The sequence below is a fragment of the Anopheles gambiae genome, chromosome 3, assembly GCF_943734735.2.
Source record: "Anopheles gambiae chromosome 3, idAnoGambNW_F1_1, whole genome shotgun sequence".
In the NCBI taxonomy this organism is placed as follows: domain Eukaryota; kingdom Metazoa; phylum Arthropoda; class Insecta; order Diptera; family Culicidae; genus Anopheles; species Anopheles gambiae.
In genome coordinates, this window is record NC_064602.1 from 3,377,030 (window position 1) to 3,404,522 (window position 27,493).

General features: G+C 48.2%; 1 protein-coding gene across 4 annotated transcripts; it reads left to right on the forward strand.

The window, feature by feature from the left end:
* Positions 1 to 36: 36 nt before the first annotated feature.
* LOC1277979 (WD repeat domain phosphoinositide-interacting protein 2) lies at positions 37 to 27,489 on the forward strand. 4 transcript variants are annotated; one of them, XM_061660824.1, is made up of 5 exons: positions 38 to 1,755; positions 22,319 to 22,487; positions 22,577 to 23,522; positions 23,678 to 23,809; positions 24,356 to 24,768. In XM_061660824.1, exons 1-5 carry the CDS (start codon positions 1,685 to 1,687, stop codon positions 24,469 to 24,471), a joined length of 1,434 nt encoding a protein of 477 aa, XP_061516808.1. In that variant the 5' UTR covers positions 38 to 1,684; the 3' UTR covers positions 24,472 to 24,768. The 4 variants fall into 4 exon arrangements, with proteins under 4 accessions (XP_061516811.1, XP_061516812.1, XP_061516808.1 ...); XM_061660825.1 differs by having other exon boundaries at positions 39 to 1,755; positions 24,359 to 27,489; XM_061660827.1 differs by lacking the exon at positions 23,678 to 23,809 and having other exon boundaries at positions 37 to 1,755.
* Positions 27,490 to 27,493: the final 4 nt, after the last annotated feature.

The window sequence follows — 27,493 nt, forward strand, 5'->3', positions numbered from 1 at the left end:
TGCTCTGGGGCTGCAAACCATTGGTTGCTGGGATCGGAAAAGCTCCCAGCGTACCCAGTCTGAAAGGAAAATTGGTTTCGAACGGAATCTTCGCATCCGCGCCCTCGTCGACGAATCGAAATACTACTTTTTTTTCTGCCTCCATCCCACAGCTCGACCACTTTGGGACACTTTTGAACCCCTGTTTGTACAAACCGCGTTGTGCAAATTCGTGTGTTTGTTACAAACTCTGGCCTGCCATCTAGCTTGCCAGTGGGAATAAAAAAACAGTTCGCAGCCAGCACAACGAACAGAAGAAGCACCGCTTGGACATTTCCTGGATTTTCCTGGAAGTAGAAAACAGACTTTGTGCGTGCGTGAGTGAGTGTGTGTTTGGCTTCTGAAGCTCCATCGAGAAGTTTTGGTCGTGCAGTGTGTGGATGTCCTTTTGACTTCGCAGCAAAGGACGTTCGTTTGTCGGGTTTTCGATCGATTGCGAGACGCGTTGTGTGACGATTCGACGGTTTTCGCGGAACATTTTTCCTTCAGACTCACCCCCACCCGCCAACAAGGAACTCTAACGGCTTTGAGGAGCTTGGAAAGCTTGGAAAATCTCCCCGAGAGCGACAGAACACTTTTTCACACTTCTTCGCGGGCGCCTTTTGGTGAAGAGTTGTTGTGTTTTATTGTTCGAAAGGTGTTTTCATCCCCCTGAAAGTACAAAACTTTTGCAGTCCCCGTTGTATAACCCCTGCCACTTCAAAAAATTTGAATATTGAAAATTCGGCAATTGTGTATTATTTTGTGCTCCATTCGGGAAAAAAGGCTGTATAAAGTGCAATCGTACCTAACGGAGGGAGGAAAATAGAAACCGTTCGGTTGTGGGTGCATCCAACGAAAAAAAGGAAGCAAAACAAATCTTGGTGCCCTCTGGTGCTTTTGTGTGTTTGCTGCGAGAAAAAAAAGGGAAAAAGGCAAAAACTCGAAAAACCCCTGCGCGAGTGTGCGTGTGTGCGTGTGTGTGCAGAGCGAGCGCACGCGAGTGTGTGTGTGTGTTAGGGCTACCACGCGAAAGAGAGAGAGAGCGCGCCCGCGCGTGTTGAGCTAGAGAGAGCGAGAGCGAAGCGTGAAAACAAAAACATCTCGAAGGAACGCGCGAGTCCGACTATAAACAAACCAACAACAAACAGGTCGATTCAGTCAGTGAGAAAGCAAGCCAGCGCAGTCAGCAGCGTGCAGCAACACAGGAACGAAGCGACGAGCGAGCGCGAGCGTACACTACACTGAAGCGAAGCGTACGCATCACGTCCTCCCCGACACTAGCGCAGCAGCAGCAAAGCGAGCCAAACAAAAGCAACCACGCACGCCAGTCGTCCAGTGCTTAGTTTTTTTTTGGGGCTCTACGTAATCCTGCTTGGTTGTGCGTGTGACGTTTGTTATCGTGCGTGCTAAAGGACATCTTTCCAGACCTCGTTGCGTGTGCGTGTGTGAAGAACAGGTATAGAAAACAGTGCAGAAGCAGATAACGCAACTAGCAGCAAAACAGCAAGCGAGCAAAACAAAGGACACAAACTTCTACACAGCCATACATATATAGTCCTCGAGTGCATTTGCGTGTGTGCGTCGTGTGAGTGTGTGAAGAAGCAGCAGCAGCAGCCAGCCCTTCACGCCAGTTTCGGAGCCGTCGTTGCGCCCAATCGTTTAAATGAGTGATATAAGTCAGAAATGTTTCGGCAAAAATGGTGGATTCTCTATAAGCTTTAATCAAGACTATACGTAAGTACAGCCAAACGGCTATTTGCTTTGTTTCCCCTTTAGTGCTGTGTCGATTCGGTGTGATGTCATACTCAGTGAGTGTGTATATGTGTGTGTGTGTGCGAAATGATTTCTATTCTATTTCCGTTTGTTTTTTGAGAGGGAAAGAAACCGAAGTGATTTAGTGTTGTCCATTTTTTCGAATGTATTTTGTGTCGTTGCTATGCGTTGATTAAATGCGCGAGTCATTGATTTTTCCTTAATTGTGCGCTGTCCTTTCATTATCGATGCGTTCGAATGTAATGCATCCCACACGCATATTACATACGCTACAGCACAAGCACACAGCAACACATCGAAGGGGTGGGGAGGAGGATCGTATGTGTGCAGTGAGTTGAGGATTCCAACGCCTTCTATTCATTTGTTGCTGGCAGCAGACACTACTCCGCTACCTGTTGTGTTGTGTCCTTGGCATGTGTTTGTTGCTGCCTTTATCTGTGTGTGTGTTTTGTATGCAAACTTTTCAACAAATTTAAGCATTAATTTTTGGTTTGGAGATTTTTCTAACCCTAATTGCGTTCCTTGCCTTAGCATTGCAACGCAATACACTGAAGATACGTTTTTTTTGTTAGTTTTAAAAATACCCTTTGGAAAACTCAACCAACCACCAGGAGAGGGGGTTTGTTGATGGGAGGGGAGGGTCATTTAATCGTTTTGTGGTGTTTCCTTTTTTGCGTGATATTTTTGGCATTGCTTCAAGTTGTAGTGAGGTAGAGGAGGGGTGTGGTAGAGAGGGAGGTGGTGGGGGGGGGGGGGGTTGGAAAAAGAAGATACCATCAGTGGTGGTGGTGGTGGTGGTGGTGTTGTTGTAGTATTGGTGGTAGTAGTAGTAACGATGAGCATTTTTAAATTGGATGATGAAATATTGCTGCAAAGTGATACAAGTGTTTGGAAAGTTTAACATAGTTTATTTTTGGGAAACCTTTTATAAAATATGAACTTGAAAAATTAAACCCAATTTAATCTTAGCATTACTTTTAAGAATGTTTATGTAATATTTAATGGTCATAACTTACTTATGTTTTAAACACTTTTGCTTCCGATTCCACCTCCTCTCGTCCTCTCGTCCTCCCTCGTTGACAGTGACCTTCTATTGCCCTTGCAATTGTTTCGCTGTGTTTATCACGGAACGCGTTCTGGGTGCTGGGCAGAGGGGTGTAGTGGAAGGAAGGAGTAGGAGAAGGAGGATGTCGAGTATTGTTGTTGTGCATGAGCACAGCGGGAGAGAAGGGAGAGGCGTCGGAGCTTGTAAGAAGCCTGTGAAAACATCAACCACAATCATCGTCATCATCTGGGGGAGAGGTTTGGTCGAGATGATGCCACCTTATATGGCAATTTATGTGCATGTGTGTGTACTTTTTGTTGTTTCTGTCCATCGAAAAACATCATCATTTTTGCATCAGGTGATGTGCGATTTGTTGCACTGTTGGAGCATGATTTTACGTGATGGAAATTAAGAAAAGCCATAACAAGCTCCCCACCCCCCTCCATTCAACCTTTGTGCTTTATGACACACACAGGGGGAATGTGTTTGAGTGGTGCGATAGGACAGCCTGCTAAAAGTGTGTTTTTATTTTGAAAGCCGTTTATCGCCATCGAAAGGGCAATAAAGCTGCATCGATTGTGGAGTTTGTATTTTTTTCCTTCCAAACCTTCCCTTATTTAATCTTGACCTACTTCAATTCCCTCTTTTAGCTAAATGCATCGTCATTGGAAGGTGAACTGCATCATGATGCACTGCGAGTTGTTTTTAATGGCTGTCTGAGACTTATTTCACTTTTCTGAAGAAAAAATACCTACTGCGCTCAGATTCAGTAGGCTGAGCTTTCGTTGTTTTGTTGTGGTCCAGCAACAACACATCCCACACAACAAACACAGCAACATTTGGATGGTGTATGTGTGCGTGTGCGTGTGTGTGACTAACTTTTATGTTTCCTCCTCTCCCCCCTCTCCCCAAAACCAAGCAACCCATGGTGAAATACAAAAGGGGAAGTAATTGTTAGTCAACCATCGCACCAATACCATCGCATGCTGATGGCACGTCCCTACTAGCAAAGAGAATGTAAATGTGTGCGTCTTTCAGGCGAGGGGCATGTAGAAGCAGGGGGAGGCGGTTGGGAATACGGAGAATTACGCGGCGGCGAGAGCGTGTTTTGCTTTCTACACAGTTTCTGCACTCACACAATTACACAAGTGTGGATGTGTGCGTTTACTTTCAGCCAGCGCGCTCAGTTTGGTTTTCTCGCAGCGGCTTGCTGGTGTCGGTGTCTCGCTCGCACTAGTGCAGCGAGTGTTCCTCGTGCGTTCCCTTTCTTGCTACCACACAAAATCGTCAGTACAGTTCAAGCCTTCGCAGTGTGAGGCCGCGCGCGTTTTAGCCTAAGTCCCGGGCGCTCGGTGTAATTTGAAGTGAAGTGTTGAAGTGTTGTTTATTTCAATTCACATTATTACGGCCTCGGCCGTATTTTCTATTGATAAAGTGTTGTGCGCATTGAAATAAAGCAGCGTTAATCTTTCATAATTCAACATGAATATGTAAATTATGTTGCTTTATTTCAATGCTTTTTTACAGTATTCAACATGAACAACATACAGGCAGTAAGGCGGGTGCTTGAAGTGACGATTTTTTTTTAAATATTTATAATAAAAAATATGTGTGGTTTTGTGGCAAGATTGTGGTTAGCGATGTGTGGAACTGTGCCTTAAGTTTCAATAAAGTGTAAAAATATCAAACGAGTTTGATGTAATTTAATTTATTTCGATGCATGCGATTTTATTACGCAGCAAATCAAAGTGAACGAAAGCGCACAGCGCACAACGCGCAACGAAAGAAACGAGGGGGAGGGGGTGTTCAGCGCAGCGCGCAAGTGCGGCAACAGCGCAGCGCAAACCGAAAGAAACGCGAGAGAGCAAGAACAGCTGATCCGCGCATCCAGCGCAGCGCGAGAGGAAAAAACGGTAGGGAGGGGGTATCAGCTGATCAGCTGTTTTGTATCGCGAGAGCGCCCCATGTAATTTGAAGGCAAACGAGAGAGCGCTGCGCGCGCTTACTCTCAATTCGGAAAAAAATCGCTTCCGCTCGACTATGGCGGCCAATACAAAATCGACCGAACCCCTTCCCCCTGTTTCTACATGCCCCTCGCCTGTAAATTTCGCTCTCTTTGTCTGTCGGGTTTACATTCTCATTGCTAGTAGGGTCTGTACGCAAAACCCCCGTCATCATCATCGTCATCATCATCATCATGTGTTGGTATGCGTGAACCGAGTGTGGCATAAACAACATTTTCTCTTTGTTTACATTTGGCTTGGGCCCCCGTTGATGATGATGATGATGGGGTGGTGTGGGGTGTTGTTGAACAGGGCTTGTGGCAAGGGAAGGGCAGGGAAACGGAACGGAAGCTGCGGGACGGGGTTGGTGGAATGCTTCTTGCTCTGTCCGTTGCTCTGTGTGTGTCATCAGCTGAGCGCGCGGGGCCAATTTGTGGTTGTGGCCTCCTTTTTTCGGCTGGTGCCGTTGCTCTGTGTGTAGCTCTTGTTGGTGGAAGCAGGAAAACAACACACACACACAAACTTTTGTGAGCCTGTGTGTGTGTGTGTGTGTGTAGCATGAACTCTCCCCTGACCCTGCTCTCTCTCTCTCCCTCTCCCCATCAGTTCGATTTTCTTTATGTTGCAATTGGGCTGTTCTTCGGTGAGCAGCACATCAAACGCTAAATGCATTAAACGTAAACAAATCTCTAAGTTAAGTTAAAAACGAACCATTTGTAGCAATTCCAGAGACGATAAGTGGAGAGAGAGAGGTCTCATTATCGTTACGGTTGTTTATCTTGTGGTTAGAAGCAATAGCTTCACTTTAGGAACGTTCTTTCAATCTTTTTGTCATCTAATGTTACAGTAAATTTATCTACTAAAGTAACTTAACGTACATTAAGGCGGTTACATTTGTTTGGCCACACCTAAGACGTTGTTGAAGCTCATGTACCGACCGCAGCGCGAAGAGTTGCGTTGTTGAGAAACCAAGCGTTTAGGTAAACATGCTTAATGCAACATTTGCTACGCATATTACCCCTGCGCATAGACACACACGCGTTAAACAAACTCTCTCTCTCTCTCTCTCGTTCTCTAGTGGCCTCTAATGTTGGCCAATGTTATGTCCTCTGTATCGATACGACAACACCTACGCAGGGCAGTTACATTTTCCAATGACTTTTTGTTTTTCGCTTCTACAAACGCTATTCGAGCTGGCGCGGCGTCGTTGACAACATATCATCTCTCGTTTTGTTTGTTTGATTTTGGGCGGGCTTTGTGGGTGCTTTAAACTCCCACCCCCCTGCTGAAAAACATTACCACCATCTCCACCACCATGGCCGAGACTAGTGATGGGCAGAGTTGCTAAACATCCGGAGTCGACTCGGATCCGACTAGGGAAGGCAGGTCCGTTCAGCATTATACGGAGTCGCCCGAAGTTGTTTGAAGACCTTTGAAGTCGTCTAAAGTCGTCCGGAGTCGTCCGGGGTCGCCCGGAGTCGTCCAGAGTCGCCGGGATTCGACCTCGAAACAAAGGCAAACACAACGAAATGAAATGCCTGATCACAAGCCCATTGGAACGGAAGGGTCCGGTTGACTCCGACAGACTCCGAACGACTCCGGTTAATTCCGGACGACTTCGGACAACTTCAGACGACTCCGACTCAGACGACTAAGACTCCGGACGACTCCGAACGACTCCGAACGACCCCGAACAACTCCTGCTAATTCCGGACGACTACGAACAACTCCGGACGACTTCGCACAACTTCGGACGACTCCGACTCAGACAACTAAGACTCCGGACGACTCCGAACGACTTCGAAGAACTCCAGCTAATTCCGGACAAACTCCGGACAACTCCGGACAACTCCGGACGACTTCGCACAACTTCGGATGACTCCGACTCAGACAACTAAGACTCCGGATGACTCCGAACGACTCCGAACGACTCCGGACGACTTCAGACGACTTCAGACAACTTCGGGCGACTTTGACCCAAACGACTAAGACTCTGGACAACTCCGACTCCGGGCGGATCTAGTGGTTCCCATTTTGCCGGAGTCAAAATCGGACTAACAATAGTCGGATCGCAGTCGTGGGTGCGCTCCATAGAGCACATCACTAGTCGAGACGAAAAACGGTAGTCAAAACTTAGACGCATCGCGTGTAGTGTTGTTCGCAGTTGGGGAGGGAGGCGAGCTGTGGAGGATGACGATGATGATGACATACATTTGCGCGTCATCGTACCGTGCGCGCCGTTTGCGCTTCCAAGGTCTTTGTTCGAGTGCTTTGCCTTAGAAGCGTTTGCGGGTGAGGACGGGAGAGAGCGAGAGAGTAGTTGAGGAGGGGGTGCGAAGCGAAGCGAAATCAGCTGCGTCAAATGGGCACGTTTTGTGCGCACTTTTATGGACATGGAGCTGAGAGGGCAGGGGGTGCATGTGGAGGAGCAGTTTAGTTAGCACTGCGTTTGTGTGTGTGTGTGGTTTTTTTTTGTAAGAGAAACCTGTGTGGTGTGGATACGACGACGACGACGACGAGTTGCGGGTAACGCTGACCGAGCCAAATAGAAAAAAATGTATCTCGTGCACAGACAAATGCACACACACGCACACACAAACCACGCCAATAGTGGCCAGAGTGCTCACCAGTGCCATGCATACATTATGGCGCACATAGGCCTAGAGACCTTTCTGCCCCACCCGTGGCCCACAGTTGCAGCGCGCGTACAGTGCAACGAGTTTCTGTTTGATAAGTGTTTGGAAGGAAGTCTGTGTGGCTCATCGACAGCGATAAATATGTGAAACAAAATCTTCTTTACTATGGTTTATAATAAATTATTCACATTTTTTTTGTTAATTTTTTATATTTTTTATAACCGGTACTATTCAATCCACCCGCAGTGTTGCGGCACGCGAATCTCGGCACAAAAAAGTGACGCTTCCTTCGAGTATTAATTACAGGGTTTCACGAACGTGTGTGTGTGTGTGTTTGTTCAGTGGGGGAGAGGGAGTATTCAATCTGGCTGTTAGCGATATCTCTTCATGCCGATTTCCCGTGACATAGTTCGGAAATGCATGCTAATAAAGTGGCTGTTTTGTGTGGCGTGCGCGCCCCCTTCGGCCCTCGCAAGAGCGATCATTTTGCATGATCATCGCGCCTTTGTTTAGTGTGCCCGGATGCAGCATTGTACAACTGCATTGTTCAGCACTCTTCTCCCCTTCATATACGCGATACGGAGTAGTTTTACTCCTTTGTCATTAAATGGTTTTCCGCTTGAATCATGGAAAATGGACGGGGGATGACTGTGGTCCCCGTTAAACTTCATGACCTTTTACAGAGCCCTTATTGGTGGTTGATTTTCGTGATCTCGATTTCGTTTGATCGGTCCCCTACTCCTCCCCAAAATGGATGTTGTTGTTTTTTTTTCTAATGTAAAACCTCCAACCCTCCAAATGCAGGCAAAAGGCCAGACACTGCGTCACTTCCAAAGACAAAGCCCAGCAAAGCGCTATCGCGCACCGAATGGGTAGGCAATTAAAAGGTACATCGATAATTGAAGAAACACTAGACATCGTTGCCGCCACTAACGGATGCTCGTGATATGTACATTGCCCCCCCATTTACACACACACACACACACACACACACACACACTTATTCACCGTTCTAAGAAAAGGGTTCGAGCTGGTCGTCGTCTTGCGTGTGTTGGCTTGGGTTTCTTCAGTTCGCTAGAAACACTGCAGCGGTATTGCGGACCAGCGGAATCCAACAGTAGAAGGGGGGAGCTACAGAGCAACCCTAGGTATCGTGAAATCGTATCGGAAACATGACCACTTTAGCTCGCGCGAACACAAAGCGAGGCGAAAAATCGTTGAACTCTCTGCGTCATGGCAGGCAGGCAACATAACACAGTAGCAGCAGCAACATGGTCATGCTGCTTCTGCTGCTGCTGCTGCTACTGCTAGTCGCCCTCTATATGCTCGAATCGTAAAGGAAGTAAAAGCACGCAAAAAAAACCACCAACCAGCACCCACAAACGCTCACCATCAACCCGTCTATTGCGTATGTATTGGAGCTAGCAGCAGCTAGCGGACGTGCGCATCTAAACAAAACAAAAGCATAAAACGGCAATGATGGCAATGGCGATCATGATGATGATGATGATGATGATGATGGTGGTGGAGAGTCAAGAGTGGCCGCTTGACGCTGACCACATCACTCCTGAGCCTGAGATTGTGTAGAAAGTAATACGTAAAAGAGAGTGAATGAATCAGCAACCGATCGCGTACGAACTCATCTAAATAGAGAAGTGTCACCCATACACTGACCAACAGGGCTACTAGATCAGCACACAAAATTGTAAACATAATTAAAAACGTGACGCCGTTTTTTTTTGTTTACTCCGTTGCCTAAAGCGCGCGATTTCTTCTGCGCAGAACGCGGGCCCAGCGCGCGCGTCATAAAGGTGATCACTCCACTCCTCTTGCTGCTTTCGTACTGCGGAGTGTGATTCTTGCGTAGTAGTACAGCAAATCGAGTACAGCAACTCGATCGTAAAACTGTTAATTTCTACCGTGGCCTTAAGCAGGGGTGTGTATGTGTGTATTGATTGCTGAGCTTGTTGCTGAGGATCGTAAAATGAAATTGAATTTGGTGGTACTAAGAGTAATCACACACAGCGAAGTGGCGAGAGGTACTCGGTCGGTGAAAACCGTTCAGAGTTGGAAGCCAAGTGCACTTTACACGAGCCCTGGAGGAAGAAGGAGGTTCAGTTTACTTTATTTATCGATCTTGCGCATCGAGCAGCCGCAGCAACGTGTGTGTGTAGTAGTAGTAGTTGCGCATGTTCTACTGGGTATGTTTAGTTTTTCGTCGGCAAAGGTGGGTTTGATCTCCTTAGTAGTACAGCTTGCTATAACAGTTTTGAAGTATCGGCTCAGCTACAAGCTCTCGATCGCGGATCGAATCTCATCGACCCGGGCGAGCGAGCAAATGAATCGCGAAACGCTCCCAGTCTCCAGAACCTTCGCCAGCAAATGTAGATATGCATTACACGCGAATGAGAAGAAACTAGTTTTTCAAAAGAAGTGTGTCTTCAAGGCTAGAATAATAATGGGGCTCCCAAGACGCCACGACGGCTGACGACGGGGAGAAGGGGACTTGCGTTCCGTCGGCCATTCATTCCGTTCCTTTTCCGTTTGATCGATGGAACGTCCAAGACCATCATCATCATCATCCGCTTTGTGATTGTGTTTTTGGAAAAGGGAGTGGGGGGGTGCACTTTAATTTTTGCCACTGACTGCACTGTTACCTGCGCGAATGCACCACCAGCGCTGCTTCATTGTATGCAACGAACGCGCGACATCTATGACCGGGGGACGATACGGACACACGGACACATTTGCGGAAGGAGCAGGGGGATAATGGATTTGCGTCACGGCACAACGAAGATGGAGCCACAAACTTGGACGTGATAGGCGGGTTTTGAGGGACGCGTCTCCATCGATCCTTGGGTTGAAATAGATCCTAATATGGGTTGGTGGGTTTTGCATTCCTTCCCAGACTTTTGTTTTGCTGAGTTGGATGAGCGAGATCTTTAGGGGCGGATGATAAACTGATTGCGAAAAGGAAGCATTTTTCATGCCCCCAACCAGCTCGGTAATCAGTCAAGTTGCGTTTTCCCGCTTTCCCGCTTTATGTCAGTTGGCAAATCATGGTATGAACGCTGCGGGGCAATAGTCCCCACTTTTCTGCGCGCGGGATGGAAATTGGAGTCGTCTGTCACGGGATCATAATACTCTGTCTGTGTGTGTGTGTGTCCACGAGTCCGTGTCCGAGTGCACAGTGCGCTCTTGATTATGAAATCATGATGAGCAGTAGAATTTAAATTGGACAACCGCGGCCGCCAAGCCAGAGCCACATTAGAACCAGGGAACGATACGACGGAGCAGCAGCAGCCCAACCCGTGTTCGCTTCCACCCTTTTGCCATAGAGATACTTGACCACTTGGTGGTAGATAAATGTGAAAGGGACCGAGGAGGAAGAGGGGAAGGTAATTCTAGATCTTGGCCGGCGCGAGGCCCAGAATGACCGATGCGCTGGCGTGTGCAAAAGCTGCATTCTCCCCGCCCGAATGTTCTACCATCTGCTGGCCCTTTTGCCGTGCCGTACCCTTCAAAGGGCATTCCGAATGGCTCGTGCAAACGGTGAGTGAAAGAGATAGCATTTCCTTTTGCATTTTTTGGTGCCACGGGTCGCCGGGTGGTGGAGGATGGTACTGCTGCTGTAACAAGTGCCGCTGGTCGGGGTCCATCCCATCATCTGGTTTCATGTGAGTTACATCACGCGAGTCAATTGCACTGTGTATGTGTGCCATTCGAGTGTGTTTGTGCACACATTTCATCATCACTCTCTTTCCCTCTCTCTCTCCTGCTGTAGAAACTTGTGCCCACCCGTAAGGGGGGGTTAGTCCGGGTGTGTGATATGACAAACGCTGTGTTTGCATCGCGCGAAAAGGGGGAGGACCTGCTTAGAGAGAAGATCAGCTCAGCTGTTGCAACGGCTGGTATGATCCCCGCTTAGCGCTTGGCAGAATCTAAGAATAAAGCGCGGATTTTGCAGTTTGTACCTTTACCCGTCCCTTCGCTCCTCTTACCACCTCACGATCATCAAGATCCTACCGCGATCGTGCACTGCGAACGAACGAACGAACGGCCGGGTCGTCGTTTGGTGGTTGTGATCCTCGCAGTTGGCTTTCGCTTGGCCGCGGCCACAGCTGATGAGACGCGAGAGTGTGGCTGTACGCTGGGAACAGGTTTTTAAATGGCACATAACCTCCTCCCGCTCTCTGTCACTCTGCTCCCCTCCCACCTCCCATCAGCTGCGCCTCCCATCTGACAGGTCGCGCGAGATCGACAGACAAAGAACTCTGGGTTGGAGGAGAAGGACTGCAGGTCGGCTGCCGATCGATGCAGGGCGATAAAGAGCGGCGGGGGGGGGGGGGGGGGGAGGTTGGCCGAGACCCATGACGTGAGTGCAGCAGCATATGTAGGATTGAAATCGTCAATGCACGATGCAAAGATACTAATAATTTATGAAGTACAAGCTATTCGACACAGCTGCCTGCCCGATCATCTGTGCTGTGGACGACGTCGTTTGGCTGTTGTGTTGATGGTTCTGGATGTGTTTGAGCGTGTATTGCAGTATTCCACCCTCTTCCTAATTGAAGCTTGTCGACACACACACACACATACGTAGAGAAGAAGAGAGAGAGCGCCTGTCCGGGGTGTGGATCACCTTGTACGACAAAGATTTACATAACGAATGTGTGCGCTCGCGCGCACGCGTCATCGCAGTGCCATAATGTCCAGTTCGTGTGGGGTGGTTGGTGCAGGGAGCGATGGCTGGTGCATCCAGGATCCCAGCTGACTGCACTTTAGATAACAAAACGGGTATGTGTTGTGAGCCTGAGCACAAGTGCACAAAGGCCTGCAATCAGCTGATGCGAGAGCATTGGAGCGCGCGTAGTTGGATATTGAAATGAAAGGGGGAAAAGTGTTTCACAGTTGTTCGCGAAACTTCACGCTCCCTTCCGTGCCTTCAGATTGCTTTGGAGCTACCCGAGGTGCGGGGGTTCGAAATCGGCAAAAAGGTGGTATAATACCCCTGCTGAAAAGTGCATTGCCATGGCCCGTTTCCGATTGCCGGTGTGCCGTCGGTTTTTATTGGCGATTCTTTGTGCCAGTTCCAGTTTTGAAGTGGCAAACAGTGCCTACCACACACACAGACCCACCCGCTTCCAAGGTTTATTGTCGCGGAGGGCTCGAATTTTGCTGCCAGACCGCACGGTAAGCGCACTCTGGTCTTAAGTTCAAGAGCTCAGTCCCGCTCAGCCGGGAGGCTCGCACCACTCCCCTTTGGGCATGCAAACTGTCGGGCTGTAAGTGGTTGGCCAGTGGTTTGTTGCTATCTGTTGCACATTTACCTGCATATACATACGTCCTGTCCCTACCCCCGAACTCCACACAGGTTGTAGAGGCCCTGTTTCAGGTCGTTCGGCAGGCTTTCTGCTTGCAAGCCTCCTGCTAACCACTATCAACCAGCACCAGCAGCAGCAGTTGGGTTGGCGGTAGTTCCTGTTTTTGTTCAGCATGTGTCAGCAGCCATACTGCTGCTGATATGCGTACCTCACCCACCCAGGCAGCCCGTGGCCGCCCCGAGCACGATCGACTGATTGCAGCAGCGTTGCTTTCGACGCGCCACGAACCGCCCGAACCAAAAGGACAAAGAAATGGCACGACCGTCAAGCCCTCGCACTCGCCGAATGGCCTAGTTTTAGTGTGGCCCCGGAAACATAAGCGGTCGTCGTAGCGGTCACGATAAGCCAAATCTTTGGTGAGAGAGAGGAGGGGAGAGGAGATGGCACTGCGCTGGCGTGCAATAACAGGCAACTCTGGTGTGTTGGGCGAGAGTTGGCGGGCGGCAAGTGGTCGTCGTCTATCGATTCGCTGCTGATAGGCTGTTGTTTTTGCTCTTTCCCTTTGTCGCAAAATGACGCAAAGTGAGCAAAAGAGAGAGGCAGAAAGCGAGAGAGCGAGAGAGAGAGAGAGATGGGAAGAGGGTGGCGTACCACGATAAGGTCACTGACTGACACGGGCGGCTGTGTTAGTGCCGTCCCTTTAATGGACAAGAATATTCTTGTGCAACTTTTGCTGTCTAAACGGTTTTTTTTGAAGAATTATTGAATAAATCAATGTTCGGACTGTCAAAACTGATCTAGAGTTAAAGTTAGCTATTAATAAAGGTTGCTGGAACCTCGAAATATGAGTCTCCTTGGTGCAGTTCATTAGCGATAATAAACGCGTCAAACACACACACACACGGAAACACCGAGGAAAGCGGAAGCAAAACACACATTGCATGAGGCCGTGGAGGCCAACCGATGGCGCGCGAGCGACAGGCGTAAAATCGTTCTTATTTAATCACGCGACTAACATGCGACACTATTCCATCGTAAAGGCGCCTTGCCTTAGACCTTATCAAGACAAGCAGCAGCGCACTTGCTGCAAACACTTCGCGCTTCGCGAGACAGCGATGATCGCGCTCATTATCAAACACTCCCGCCCTGGCTGGGCCGGGGAGATGTGTTTGTTTTGATGGATTTTTGCACGTTCAAGTGCACGGATTCCGTTCCGGCAATCGCATTCCACTGATTGGCGGGGGAGGGAAGACAGCGAAGAATGTTAGTTTAAAGAACAAGATTTGGGTGATCGTTCTCTCGCTCTGAGGTACAACCAAGAGGTTATTGGCATCATCATTTCGCGATTGTACAAAAAACCATGACCTAAGCAATTTTATTCGTTGCAATTCGTGTGTTCCACTCACCTACACACAAACTCCAACAGCCTCGTTATCTTATCACAACACGCTGCAGGTGATGCCACAACAGTGCATTGAACTTGGGGTTGTTGGGTGCATCGATTTGTAACATTTTTTTTGGGGGAATTGGGGGGACAAAAACATCTGCAGCACTGCAGTTGTGTCAAGAAATTTGCACCCTCGTTCGTAACGGAAACTGCAAACACAGCACTCCTACGTCACAAACGCACCATATTTAGGCCTCGGATCAATTTGATTTCACCTGATAATAGAAAGGAATCATATCCCTTTTGCACAAATGCAAGCAAAAACCGCGTACAGTCTAATGCGTCTGACGATGACGCTTTTTTGCATCAAAAATCGTGTCCGTAACGAAGCTTTTTTGCGGGTTTTACAAGGGCGATAAGAAGCAGCTCGTCCAGAGATAGCACAGTGCTACACAATTAACTTTTCCCCCGTTATTGATGGACAAGACAAGAGAATGTAGGGGAAAAGTACGGAGCAGAGGAACAGAGAGGAGGCGGACAGACAACGGAATCGGTTTGCTGTCGGTTATGGGAAGTAGGCGGCTGGAGCCATTGGGTTGGGGGTGGAAAATATCAGCTGATGATGTTCGAGCTGTCGGTAAACTATGCAGTTGTTACGTCGTTCGAGGAAATGGATGAGACTACCGTCTAACACCCCCCCCACATTACCAACAACAAAACAAAATTAAATAGACGATGAACAACACAAGAAGCATTTGCCCCGTGGGGGATGGGTTGTGTTGCGAAGGGCCTGGTAGATTTGAGTGTTTGAAAATAAAAGAATACACACAGCAGGCCACACTGGCGGTGGCGGCGTGGTGAGGATGATTATAGTTAGAAAATAGGTCGAAAAGACCTCTGCCATGGGGGGAGGAGGAGCATGGCTTGCTTGGACTGAACCTGGAGCCTGAGTTGTTTAGCTCTAGAAAAGCAATCATTTACTATCGATTGGGCTTTTCAAATCATTGATGGTGCGGGGTAAACATGCATGATGATGCAACCCGTTGGTACCGATTTTTGTGCAAATGATGAGTTCTTTCTATCCAGGGACTTTAAATAATTAAATCTATAATGTCGATTGACATGATTTCATTACTCATACTGCAGCAAGAGTGTGATGGAGTTAACAGAGAAACAGCTTGAAATTAATTTGAAAACTGAAAACGCTTCTACCTTGTCTGTTTTTTTTGTGTTGTGTTCCTGTTACTTTGTACCACTTTGTATGCCAAGTCACGTATGCTTCAGTTAGAGTAGGAGAAATAAGCTCGAGTACGCACACATTCACTTTCCTTTCCCGGACCCAGAGCGGCTCCAGAACGGAAGTCACATAAAGACATTTTGAAAGCAAAAAAAAGGCAAACCCTCCTAAAAGGAAGGAAATATGACGAATGCACCAGATTTCTGCTTGCCACAGCAGCATACCTACCATACCCAGGCCCAGCCAATGCCCGGAATGCACACCTTATCATAAACGGGCAAACGCTAGCGAACGAACAGGGAACAAAAATATTTAAAAAAAATGCACTTCGATGCACATTTTATGTTCGCAGGGGTTGGTGGTTCGTTCGGGTCGTTCCGTTTTCCCGATCGATAAGCTGTGCCTGTGAAAACAATGAACACAAGTGAAGGTGTACGAATTGCTGTTGCGAGGCGTTGTTGTTCTTGCCTGTGTGCGCAATGCTCGCTGAAACACGCTGGAGAATGTCGTTATCCTTTTATCCCAAGGATGTTGTTGGCTGCTGCTACTTTCCCATGTTGGGGGAAGTTAATTGCATGTTGCTGTGGCGGCTGCCCCACTGCATTGCTGTGTGTGTGTGTGTGTGTGCAAGTGTGCGTTGTGGGGAGAGTTTTGCGAACGCTCGATGTAAAATCTTGCAGATGCGCACACGGATGCAACCCCCCCACCGTTTGGTGGAGTGGAGGTTTGTTTTAAGGTTGTGCCTTCTTTGTTCTTGCGCGCCTAGCAGCGCCTAGGTTTTGCATTTGCCTTGCACACAAGTGTACTGTGTCGGCTGTTGGTTCAGAACTACCACGCTTACAAAGGACATGCACAGCTACCCTGTGCAAGGTGGGTAGGTGGGCAGGTATGCACCGCGCGCGTGTGTGATATCACTATTTATGAGGCCAATTTAGAAGCCTCGGCTAGAGCAAACGCGCTACTGCTGCTGCTGCTGCTACGACTACTTCACGGTCTGCAGCGAACGAATTCATTTTCGGAAAGCACCTCACGGAATGAATAACGAGCTTCTGCTGGTGGTTGGGAAGGAGAAGGGTGGCTTTTCGCGTGCAGCACTAAAACAGAAACACACTATTTGGATCAGCCAGCAATCGATCGCTCGCTCGCTCGCCCGCCAGAGGGCCCTGGGAGAATGATGTTGATGGAGCTGCTCATCGCTTCGGCCTGTGTTTGTTGATTGTGTTTTAAGGGCTTCCCTCGGCTCGGTGTTGTGTCCTTCCGGGCGGGTTTTTTTTCGGTGCACGCGTTTGGCATTGACATTGAAAATAAAATCGATCAACCGACAAACCAACTCCCCTCCACCTTTACCCTCTGTCGGTTTCATTTTGGTGCACGACGACGGTACACGAAGTGCATCGGTTTGCGCACAGTTTCTGTGTGTTGTTTTGTTGTGGCATGCTTCAAGGTTTTTCGCTGCCAAATATTGTTGGCGTTTTGCTGTTTTCTACTGCACTTTTACATCCACCTGCTGCACGGGACGGGGGTTTAGCGGGTGGCCGTTCTTTTAACTGTTTTTATTTGTTTTAAGTAAAAGACGAGAAAAAAACGACACGAGCGCAAACTTGTTGCCAACGCTAGAACACTCTCTGAAAAGACATTTTTGGGATGGATTATTTCATTTTTCAATTGCAGTTGAATTCCTACTCACACTTTTGCAAGCTTTTCCACTGCGACCGTGTGTGTGTCACATTATCATTCTATTCGTGTGTGTTAGACGACATCGAATGCGAAAATGAGCAGCTGGTCAAGCACTGGCAGAACACTACACAGGGGGCGGTTTGATGGTTGAAACACAGCTTTACGGTGGTGCACGTCCACCATCACCCTGTGTCGTTAGTGCTCCATCCTCCCTGTCCCTCCATACCCCCCCAGTGCCATTCGACTTCCATCTCCGCGCACTGTTCAAGGTTAAATCGCTTCACGGACGACAAGTCGAGCGCCGCCGTACACCTGAACGCGCCGCTGCTCTGGCCAGCACACAGCTGTGTGTGTGTGTTGTTTTTGTTGTGGTTGATAGCAAGTGGTGGGGCTCCCACACACTAATCGTTAGGTTTGATATTGTTCTTCGTTTGAGTTCACCCTGCGGTCACGTTCGTGGTGCGGCCCCAAAGGGCTGCGGGTGTGTGGATCCAATTCCTGTCCACACAGACACACAGCAAAGCAGACCCTACCTCACACGCCAGTAGAACCACTTCCCAGCTACTTGGATGCATCCCACACAAGCACAAAGTCCTCATCTCTTTGGCAACGAGATATATTCTACCCAAGTAGCAGCAGCAGCAGCAGCAGCAGAAGGTGTCTTTTGTTCTTGGGAATGCCTACTTCGTTGGTTGGGCTGGGGGAGAATCGAAACGGGGAAGTTCACTACCAAGGTCGAGGGCACACACGGTCGGTCAGGGCCCACCGTCATCCCTCTTACCTGTGTTTTCACGCTGAGGAGTAGATTGTGACGAGTCGCTTGTGTGCTTTGGCATTATTAGAGCGAAAGGGGCAGCCTCGTGCCGCTCCAATCATCGATTGTTCGCTGCGAGGAATGAGTTTCCCCTGGCCACCGTGGGCCAAAAGCTGTGGAAGTCGAGAGGAAACGCGGTTGCGTGAGTGAGAAACCCGCTGTGGGGCGCGAGATGACGACGGCCAACCTACATGATGCAACGCGGGGTTGTGTTCGGTGTGCAATTTACTCTTCCCCCTGGTGCGGTTGCAAGTTGTTCTCTCTCTGCTTACCCCTCGAGAGTGTCGATCGGTTCTTTGTTTCGAGTTTTTGACGCACGTAAGATGCATCGCGTTTGAGCTGTGTGCTGTGGTGGTCGAAACCAGCTTGGGTCGTAAAACGATAATTTATGGTGTCCGAAAGCAAAACCTACCAGACGATATCTTTCGGGGTTTTCGTTGATATAGGATGGTCTTACGATTTGGATGTTGTCTGCTTTTCGAATTCAATAATAAAAATGTCCAATAAAGTGTTCGAAATGAAACGAATCTTGGAGGATGAGGTGCATTGAACGCAACCACACTGAGCGCTATCTCTCGCGCCAATGCAACAGATGCATCCACAGCCTACTCCGTTGTTTGCTTCGAAGATGGCGAAAGACGATGAAAGATCAAGGCCACTACTGGAAGCGGTGGATTTCCATCACTCTCGTGGAGCGTTTCCGCGAAAAAAAGCAAGGGCAACAGTAAAACATAATTCCCACAACAGTTTTACAACCGTTTTTTCGATGCCATTGCTCTCCTCCTGCGAGCTGTTGCCTTTAGGGCGAACAAGTGGGCAATCGAGAGAGAGAGAGAGAGAGAGAGAGAGATAGAGAGACGGGAGCACTTCAATCATTATAGAAGCGATCAAGTGTTGCAATTAGCTAATGTTACGAATGCAACGACCAGCCCTTCCTCCGTGTCTATCCCGCCCCCCCCGCGTCCTAAGGCGGGAAGATGTGATCGTGTTTGTTGCCACCACCATCATCACAACTACATATCCCGCGCTTTGCAAACGGAATTGACGGAATTGCACCCGGGGTTTGGTGGCGCGTGTTGCTAGGTCCGTTAGATTTCTCCCGTAATTGAGCTGGCAATTTGTTCGGTGGTGCATCTGTATGCGAAGCAATGATCATGATGCACAACCAACAACCGCCAACCCGCCCCAGAGCAGTAGGGAGGAACGGCAATTCTGTGTCAATCGGCTCTCGGAATGGAAAGAGTGGTCCACAAACCGTTTGACGAATCCGGATCTGGATTAGCCAGCTGTAGTGGAGTTGTGGGGAGTTGGGGAGTCGCGCAACCACCACCTGGTTAGCTGGACCAGAGAGGAGGGCTGCAAGTCGGAGACGAATCTGTCTCCCTGACGTTTGTTGGTGCCTTCGGGTGACTTCCAGCTGTCTGCTACTCCGCGCCACAAGACAAGCCCCAAAGGGGGGAACAACTGTCCGTTTGCTACTTCTGCTGACGGATAATTAAAAGCGCAGTTCTTGGACAAGACATCCCCATCCCCTGCGTGGTGTGATCCGTTTGCAAATGAGAGCGTTGATCAATAAAACCCAATGATACATCCTTTTGGTTGGCTGGGGGGGCTGTTTTTTCCAGTCCCGCCTGGAAATCGGGTTCGTCATTGGGGAAATCTTGTCCACTCTTGTTCCCCTTGTTGGAAGAAGCACGGGTCATGGGGAAAGTTCCAGCAACCTGCAACCTGCCCCGATCGACGGACCAGCGTGACGGAAATGGAAAACGGTGCAAACAGTAAAAAGTAATGGACTTAACGGCTGACGACCGATCGTGGTGCGCTAATTGTTCGCTAATGGTAGGGCTTTAGGTGTCTCCGGGAGGGTCACGAAGGGGAAGGGGTGGTCACGGGTCATCGGGTGTGTAACATCGTGTTATGCATCGGAATTTTAATGAGCTCTAAGCGTAGTGTGTAGTGTGCTGGCCTATGTGAAGGTTATCGGCGATGAACCACTCTGGCGATGTAAGAAATGATCTGGCGAGATCATTTGTTGATCATCTGTTTATCATCTCTCCGTGTGTGTGTGTGTCTTTATGGAGTTTCGCCAACACAACTCAAACGTTCATTGAGCAACGCAGCTGCATTTCCCATCAACCGTTTTGAAAATGTTAATCCACACAACGGTTACATTATTCAAACCGTTTGCGCGCTGGGCTCGTCTCGTCTAGACACGCTGGCTACTCGTTTGTGATTTAATTTACGACGATCGCGTCCGCCTGAAATGCTCAAAGTCGATAAGCACGCCTGTATCGATTGTGTAGATATAAAACGTTGGAGGAGTTGGGGTGGAATAGAGTGTTCGATTTCTCAGAACACAAAGCATTAGTCGGCACAAAAGGGCCGTCCGTTGGATGAGTCGTTGTTCAGGTCCACCAAACCTGTCCATAAAGGTTCCCTTGTGGTGCCCCCTCCCCAATCACTGGGTGCGATGATGCGAGACCTGAAATTGTGTATGCCCTTCGTGTGTTTCGTTCTGTTTGTGTCTGTCTGTGTATCGAGAGTAGGTGTCAATGTCCAGTGACTCCGAAGGGTTCAAGGTGTCGCGCTGGGTGTTTATTTCCCCCTCATTCTGTACGAAAAAAAAACAACCAACAACACCTCGATTGTGTCACGGCCCTTAAACGGCGTGGTGTTCGGTCATGTGTGTAACAGCAGCTTGAAGGGTTTGTGTAACGAACGGATCAGATGTTTTTGGGGGAAAACACAGCATTTTTGGCGTTGTTTGCCTGTGTGGTTGGTGGTGGAGGAGGAGGAGGAGGAGGAGGTCACATTTCCACGGAAAATTACCAACCGCTGGGCTGGTGTTGCCTGGTGCTTGTTTGCCATTTTTAATTGCGTCACACACATACAAGCACGGCTGCAACACAACCAACCACGTTTGCTTGTTATAATTAGAACAGTAGGTTTTGCGATCATCTGATCTTTTGCTGATCTTTCATGCCTTCGTACAAACCCCGGTCATGACCTTGCCGCACTGGGCAGGTTGGGGGAAAATGGAGAGGAGGAGTGTGTGTATTTTTTACACCTTCTTCCCGTTCCGGCACGCGCAGAAAACACGCGGGAGTGGCCATGGAAAATTTTCGTTGCTCGTCGGGTTGGAATGGAAAATTATGGTGCTCTGGCCCCTAAAAATAGCTCCACACACACACACACACGGACACTGGGCAAAAGGGATATTTCCACGCACAAGTGCCATCAATCACCCTTTGGGGTGGAGGCGGCATGAGTGTCGAGAAACGAAACACTGTGCAGGTTGGCAAAGTTTGGCGAAATGGCAACACACACACACGGACGCGGAGTGATTGAATATCGCTGCGCCAAAGATCGCCAAGCATTTGTTTGTAAACTGCATCCAACGCATGGGGTGTATATGTATTTTTAGGCTGTTTTATTTACATTTTCTTCCTCACCCAACACCTCTCGCAGGCGGGGACAGGTTGCGAACCACCCCGCCAGGGACTTTGTTCGCGTTGTGCAGCGAAGAACCAGGTCATGTTTAATTTGAAACAGCAGTACTCACACACACACATGATTTATCGTTGCGTTGTGTGCAACGCTGCGAAATGCATTTTCTGTTTTTTCGGACATGCGTGTTGCTTGTGCTCTGCACTCACGGCAGAGGCTCGGCATTGGTTCGGCATTGGTTTGTGCGCAAGAGAGAGAAAGAGACAGAGTGGGAGAGAGCTGCAAAAGCGAGAAGAAGTTGCCTTGTAGTTACAACATTTTAATCAATATTAAAGGCATATACATACGTGTACTTTGCGGGTAAAAAGAGTTATATGGTAACAAATAATGCTTTAGATAAGAATTGATGCTCTTCAGTTTGTGGTCCTTGGGAAGAAATGCTCCCATGTAATTGCCGTCGCACCGATAACTCATTTTAATTTTAATTTTATTTTTATCGGGTTTTTTGTTATTTTGTGTACAATGACCAAGTTACAATAAGAACGAAGAAGCAAACCCCCCTCACTCTGTTGCAAAGTTCAAATACTTGCTTTCTTTCCAACGGACGGCGCGGAGGTCGGGCGGTGATGACATCTCGGGATCTCGGCATCCTCGGATCTTACATTGTTAAAACAGATGACAAAGTGTCCTCGGCCAAGGAGTGTGGGGTGGTGATTCCCCCTTCATACCACATATCCATTGTGCAACAGGTCGTTCCTCTCTCGGTTGGGCTGGTCTGTGTTGAGCGTTGTGTCCCGACAGAGCCAACGACAGCGATCGTTTGTTTACGCGATCGTTAATTTCGTTGTCAGCTCAAAACCCCATTACAAAGTAGAATTATTTCACTTAGCCATTCTCAAGCAACGTGTTTTTTTGTGTGCTAACGTATCCTCTTTCTTCCCCTGTTGCTTCCAGATCGCTCTCCGTGGTATCCAGGACGGGATATCGATTGTTTTCGTTAACATCCGTTGATCGTGTCGATGAAATCTTCTGCAGCCATGACGAGGATACAAAGATTGCCGAGCGGCTGTTCAGCAGCAGCCTCGTTGCGGTCGTTACCGCAAGTGAACCGAACAAGCTTAAGGTATAAGCCATCTGGGCTGGAACCCCCCGGCTCTGTTTAGAGAGTTGCTTCTAACAGGCGCCTTCCTTTTTTCCTCCCCACACACACAGGTCTGTCACTTCAAGAAGGGGGCGGAGATCTGCAACTACGGCTACCCGTCGGAGATCCTGTCGGTGAAACTGAACCGCTCCCGGCTGGTCGTCTGCCTCGTGGACAGTATTTACATTCACAACATCCGTGATATGAGACTGCTACATTCCATCAAGAACATGGCGCCGAACCCGAGCGGCCTGTGCACGCTCTCGCTGCTGTCCCACCTGGCCTACCCGGTGGCGACCGACTGTGGCGAGCTGCAGATCTTCGACGCGGCCAACCAGCTGCGCCGGCTGAAGCTGAAGGCGCACGATTCGCCGCTGTCCGCACTGAACTTCTCCTACAACGGGCTGCTGCTGGCGACCGCCTCGGAAAAGGGAACGGTGATTCGCGTGTTCTGCGTGAAGAACGGCCAGCGGGTGCACGAGTTCCGGCGGGGCGTCAAGCGGCACGTCAGCATCGGCTCGCTGTACTTCAGCACCTGCGCGAGCTTTGTCGTCGCGAGCTCGAACACCGAAACCGTACATATCTTCCGGATCGATCCGAAAGCGATCGAGCAGGCGGAACGGCGCCAGAGCGTGGCGATCGATGCGGCCGCGGCGGCGGCCACCAGTACGGGCAGCTCGAGCGATGACGATGAGACGCAGGGTGGCAGTGATCCAGCGGGGGCCGCCGCCGCCGGCGGATGGGGTATGGGCTTTCTGGCAAAGGCCGTCACCAGCTACCTGCCGACGAACGTGGTGACGGACGTGTTTACGCAGGACCGGGCGTACGCGACGATACAGCTGGCGGAGCCGGGGCTGCGGTACGAGTGCGTGATGGCGAAGCTGGAGAAGGAGACGCGCCTGCTGCTGGCCTGCGAGGACGGCTTTCTGTACATTTACAGCTTCGAGGACTCGAAGGGTGGCGAATGTAAGCTCATTCGTGCGCACGATCTCCGTACGCCACTGCACGGCATTACCGGTAAGTGGGGTAGGGGGAAAGCGAGCGAAAGGCGGGGGGAAAACATAGGGAAAGCGGACTGGAATCGGAATGTTAACATCCTGCTTCTTCTTCTACTTCTTGTGCTCCTTCTCCATACACTCCGTACTCACCTCAACCGAACCGTCCGCCCGCAGAAGTTGACATCGTCGGCAATGAGAACGATGAAAACACAAACAGCCTGAACGTGAACATGACGAAGTCGATGCTGCCGGCGCCGGGCACGTACGCTGGCGTTCTGAAGGGACGTCCGGCCGACCGGATGTCAGGTTAGTGCATTTTGACTAAAATCCAAAATCGCGTGTAAAGTAAAAGCCGTAGCAATTTAGAGAAAAAGAGCGACATCCGTGTGTCCGCATCGTGTCCTGTGCCCTGTTGCGAACTGAACCGTTTCTAAAGATGAATCTCTTTCTTTCTTTTCTCTCTTTTTTATCCCCATTATTTCTCCGACAAAATAATCCTTGATCGTGCTTGATTTTGTACATAACGATAACGATTCTGACTGTACACACAAACAACACTGCTCATCTTTTGATTGTTTTGGCCCACCATACGGTTCTCTTGCCTATTCCTTTTGCTCTGCCACACTCCTTCCTTGTCCCCTTCTAACCGATTCACCTTACCTCACGCACCGATTCCGGTTCCGGCTTTTGATTTTATTTTATTTATGCTTATTGTTTCACTAAACCTTTTATTTTTTAAATGCGCGTATAATCTCTATCCGTTTTTCCTGTTTCTGTTGCACAATACACACACTGTTGGTTCCATGCGTTTCCGTTCGTTTCCTTTCCAAACCACCGCCGGTTTCATTTCAGCAGACTCCGACTGGTGCCACGATTTGCGCGAGGCGGTCGAGTATCCGGTCAAGGTGACGGTGCCGATCTACGACGAGATGCAGTTCCCCCCGGTGACGCCGATCACCGTCGAGTGACTAGGCAAGGGCACGGCAGCGCAGCAGCACCCCCGGGAAGGAGGTGATCATCAACAGCACCACCACCACCATCACCACCACCACCATCCGCCCACGAAGATGCGACCCACTGGCAAATCGTTCCCCTCGAAGGCAGCAGCCGGCGTTGGCTGCAAGGGTTGAAGGTGTGGGGAAAATGGAGCTTATGGTAGGAAAGCCAGTACACAGTGTACGAGGGGGTTGGGGGGGAGCAATGCAAGAAAGCGCACTATATTTTGTCCTTACCTGATAGTAGTGAATATAACGAAGATGCGAAGATGCGAAGAAGCAAATGATGATATGGTGGGGCTGACTTTGTCACACAAAAAGCAAAACGCTGCAAATGTTGCGTGAGCGTGTGTGTGTACCGTTGATGTTTTTATTTTCTTTAATTTATTATTATACACACCAACTCTCTTCTCTTAAGCAGTTAGTGGAGTTAGGATGGCGGATGTGACCCACGCTGCTCGGGGGGCGTCTCTTTCATCCCGTTGTTGCGTGTGCTTACGTTTAATTTTCGCTTTCACAGCTGTTCGTGCAACTGTTTGTCGTCTATGACTATGTTTTTTTGCTTCTTCTTAACATTTACACACGCTATCTGTTGCTGCTAACTAACAAACACACACACACAGACCATGATAAGACAAATTTCTATCTTCTTGCATCAGAAAACGTCCACACGCCCTTTGTAGTAGGGAATCATTTTAATCCTGCGCTCTTTCAGCAAAGCAATGGTTTTATTCGACTGGCATCGAGATCGAGATCGAACACACAAACCGATCGGTTCAAAAATCAATCGAATTGTCATGGGGAAGCCATGCGCCGCGCCGTGCACGTGCAAAAGTGTGTTTATAATTATTAAAACTATACTACGGTCCTCTTCCCTCTTTAATATATACGAGATAGGCGAGAGAGATACAGGAAACAGAGGAGGGGACGGACACCACGTGCGTTGCGTTTCTTTAGGTCAGTAATCAAGCAATACACACAGCAACAAAAGCAAGTTCAATTTCACAAAATAACTTTACCATTATTAGAACGACGACGAATGTCGGCGACAGTGGGCGATGGGTGGCTGGCGTTGGCTGCCATTTAGAGTACTTTCTATCGATTTTGTATCGCTCCCGTTCATTCGCCCGTGTTCCCCCTTTTGTGGTCGTTTCAATCGGTGGATCGAGGCAGAACTAGTTGTTGATTGAATTCGAAAAGAACAAAGAAAACGTAGTAAAAGAAACAAAAAACAAAGTAGAACTAGTAAGCAAGCAGCAGCAGCAACAGATGGTAGATGGTGAATTCAAGTGTCTATTTAATGTAAGATCGTTGCTCCGTTAGATATGTTGATCGTTTATTCTTAAACAAACAAAAAAAGATCGGTACATCTTTAACACACACACGCACGAGCAAGGGGAGATACATATATACACAGAAAAAAGCGAAACAAACGATCGTGTAAGAGGAGCGCATAAGAAGATGAAAAACTTCCGCAGGAGAAGATATAACAACAAAAAAATGTTAAAAGCTAAAGAACACAACACAAAAAAAAACATTAAATCATATATTTGATTAATGATAACACATGAAATGAATGATACCCACATGTATCTTGGATAAAAGTTGGAGGAATAAAATGTAAAAAAAAACAAACAAACTTCTGCATGATACCAAAAACAATAAAAAAAAACAATGTAAAAAGGAAAAAGCGTAAAAAAATACTCAAAGTTAAGTTAGCATTTTAAGTTGCGGTAGAACAAGAAACAAACAACAAATAAGGCAGAAAGAACCCCGCCCGCGGCAATACGCGACCCGATGAGAGGAGGTGATCGAGAAGACGAAGAAGATCACCCGACGGAGGGGGTGGGTGAAGGGGAAATACTGCTCTTTTTTAATTTATTACACAAAAAACCCATCATTGCTCGGAGGGGTATCATGAGTTGAAGGAGTTGGTGGGTGGAAGCTTGAGAAGGAGGAGAAGAAAAGGGTCTAGGATGATTTTTCTAGCTGTACATACTACTACCTATACACACATACACACGTTTTATATTACACCCATTCATGTTTACCTTTGTTAATTAAATGCGCTTATCTTTAGTTTTTTTTGTGTGTGTGTCTCTATTTGTGTCGTATCGATCGTTGGTTTGTCTGTAGTTTTAATTTAACTTTTGAAAAGTATTGGATCGATGCTAAACAAACAGAAAAAAATGTAAGCATTATCGTGTTAAAGTTTATTCAGAAAAGATGGGGAGAAGGCGTTTAGCAGCTGCTTCTGGTAATATGTTTAATTCAAAATTTAATTCGAATTACGGTCTTTTTTTTCTATAAGACAAAAAAGTATCTTCTTTCTATGCTTTTCTGTTTGTATGTATACTAACAAATCACACACACCCACGCATACACAAAATACATGCAAAACACCCAAACAAATGTTGCACAATGTCTCATTTAGTAGCTATACACCACCACCCCGTGTGTAAGAGAGTAGCGAAATTCGCGCGTCGGCATAAAAACGCAAACGGAGCAAATCCGCAACACTTTTGGGAATACGCGTCGCGAGAGAGCATCACGCAGAAACGCGCTAAACAAACGTCTAACAAAAAACGTTGCAAAATGTACTAGGTTTGTCCTGTGTGTCTGATCGTATATTTTATGTAAAAGGGAGCGGAAACTGAAAAAACCACTAACCATTATATTTCGAATGAAAGAGGTCCTCCCCCCACCCCATATAGAAATCCACCTTCCTTTTGCGAGCACCATGATTGCGCTTTACTAATGTGAAGTGAAACGTTAAAGAGCGAGAGAGAAAGGAAGAGACAATGAAGAAGTAAGGAAAGGGGGGCGGAAAAGAACAGAGAAAGAAAAGCATAAAGTAGAAACTAAATGTACACGCGAGTATATGAAACAAGTTCTGTAAAGAGCGAGCTACAAAGCAAAACAAAACAAAAAAGTGAAACAAACAAACAAACAAAAAAACAACAAACTGAAAATAAATACAAAAAAAAAGAATTAC

What these genes read in the sequence shown, in the direction of transcription:
- LOC1277979 (XM_061660824.1), top strand. Translation starts at nt 1,685, where the DNA reads ATGAGTGATATAAGTCAGAAATGTTTCGGCAAAAATGGTGGATTCTCT. An exon ending in GCCACTGCACGGCATTACCG is followed by an intron (nt 23,523 to 23,677) that starts GTAAGTGGGGTA and finishes GTCCGCCCGCAG; the next exon opens with AAGTTGACATCGTCGGCAAT. An exon ending in TCCGGCCGACCGGATGTCAG is followed by an intron (nt 23,810 to 24,355) that starts GTTAGTGCATTT and finishes GTTTCATTTCAG; the next exon opens with CAGACTCCGACTGGTGCCAC.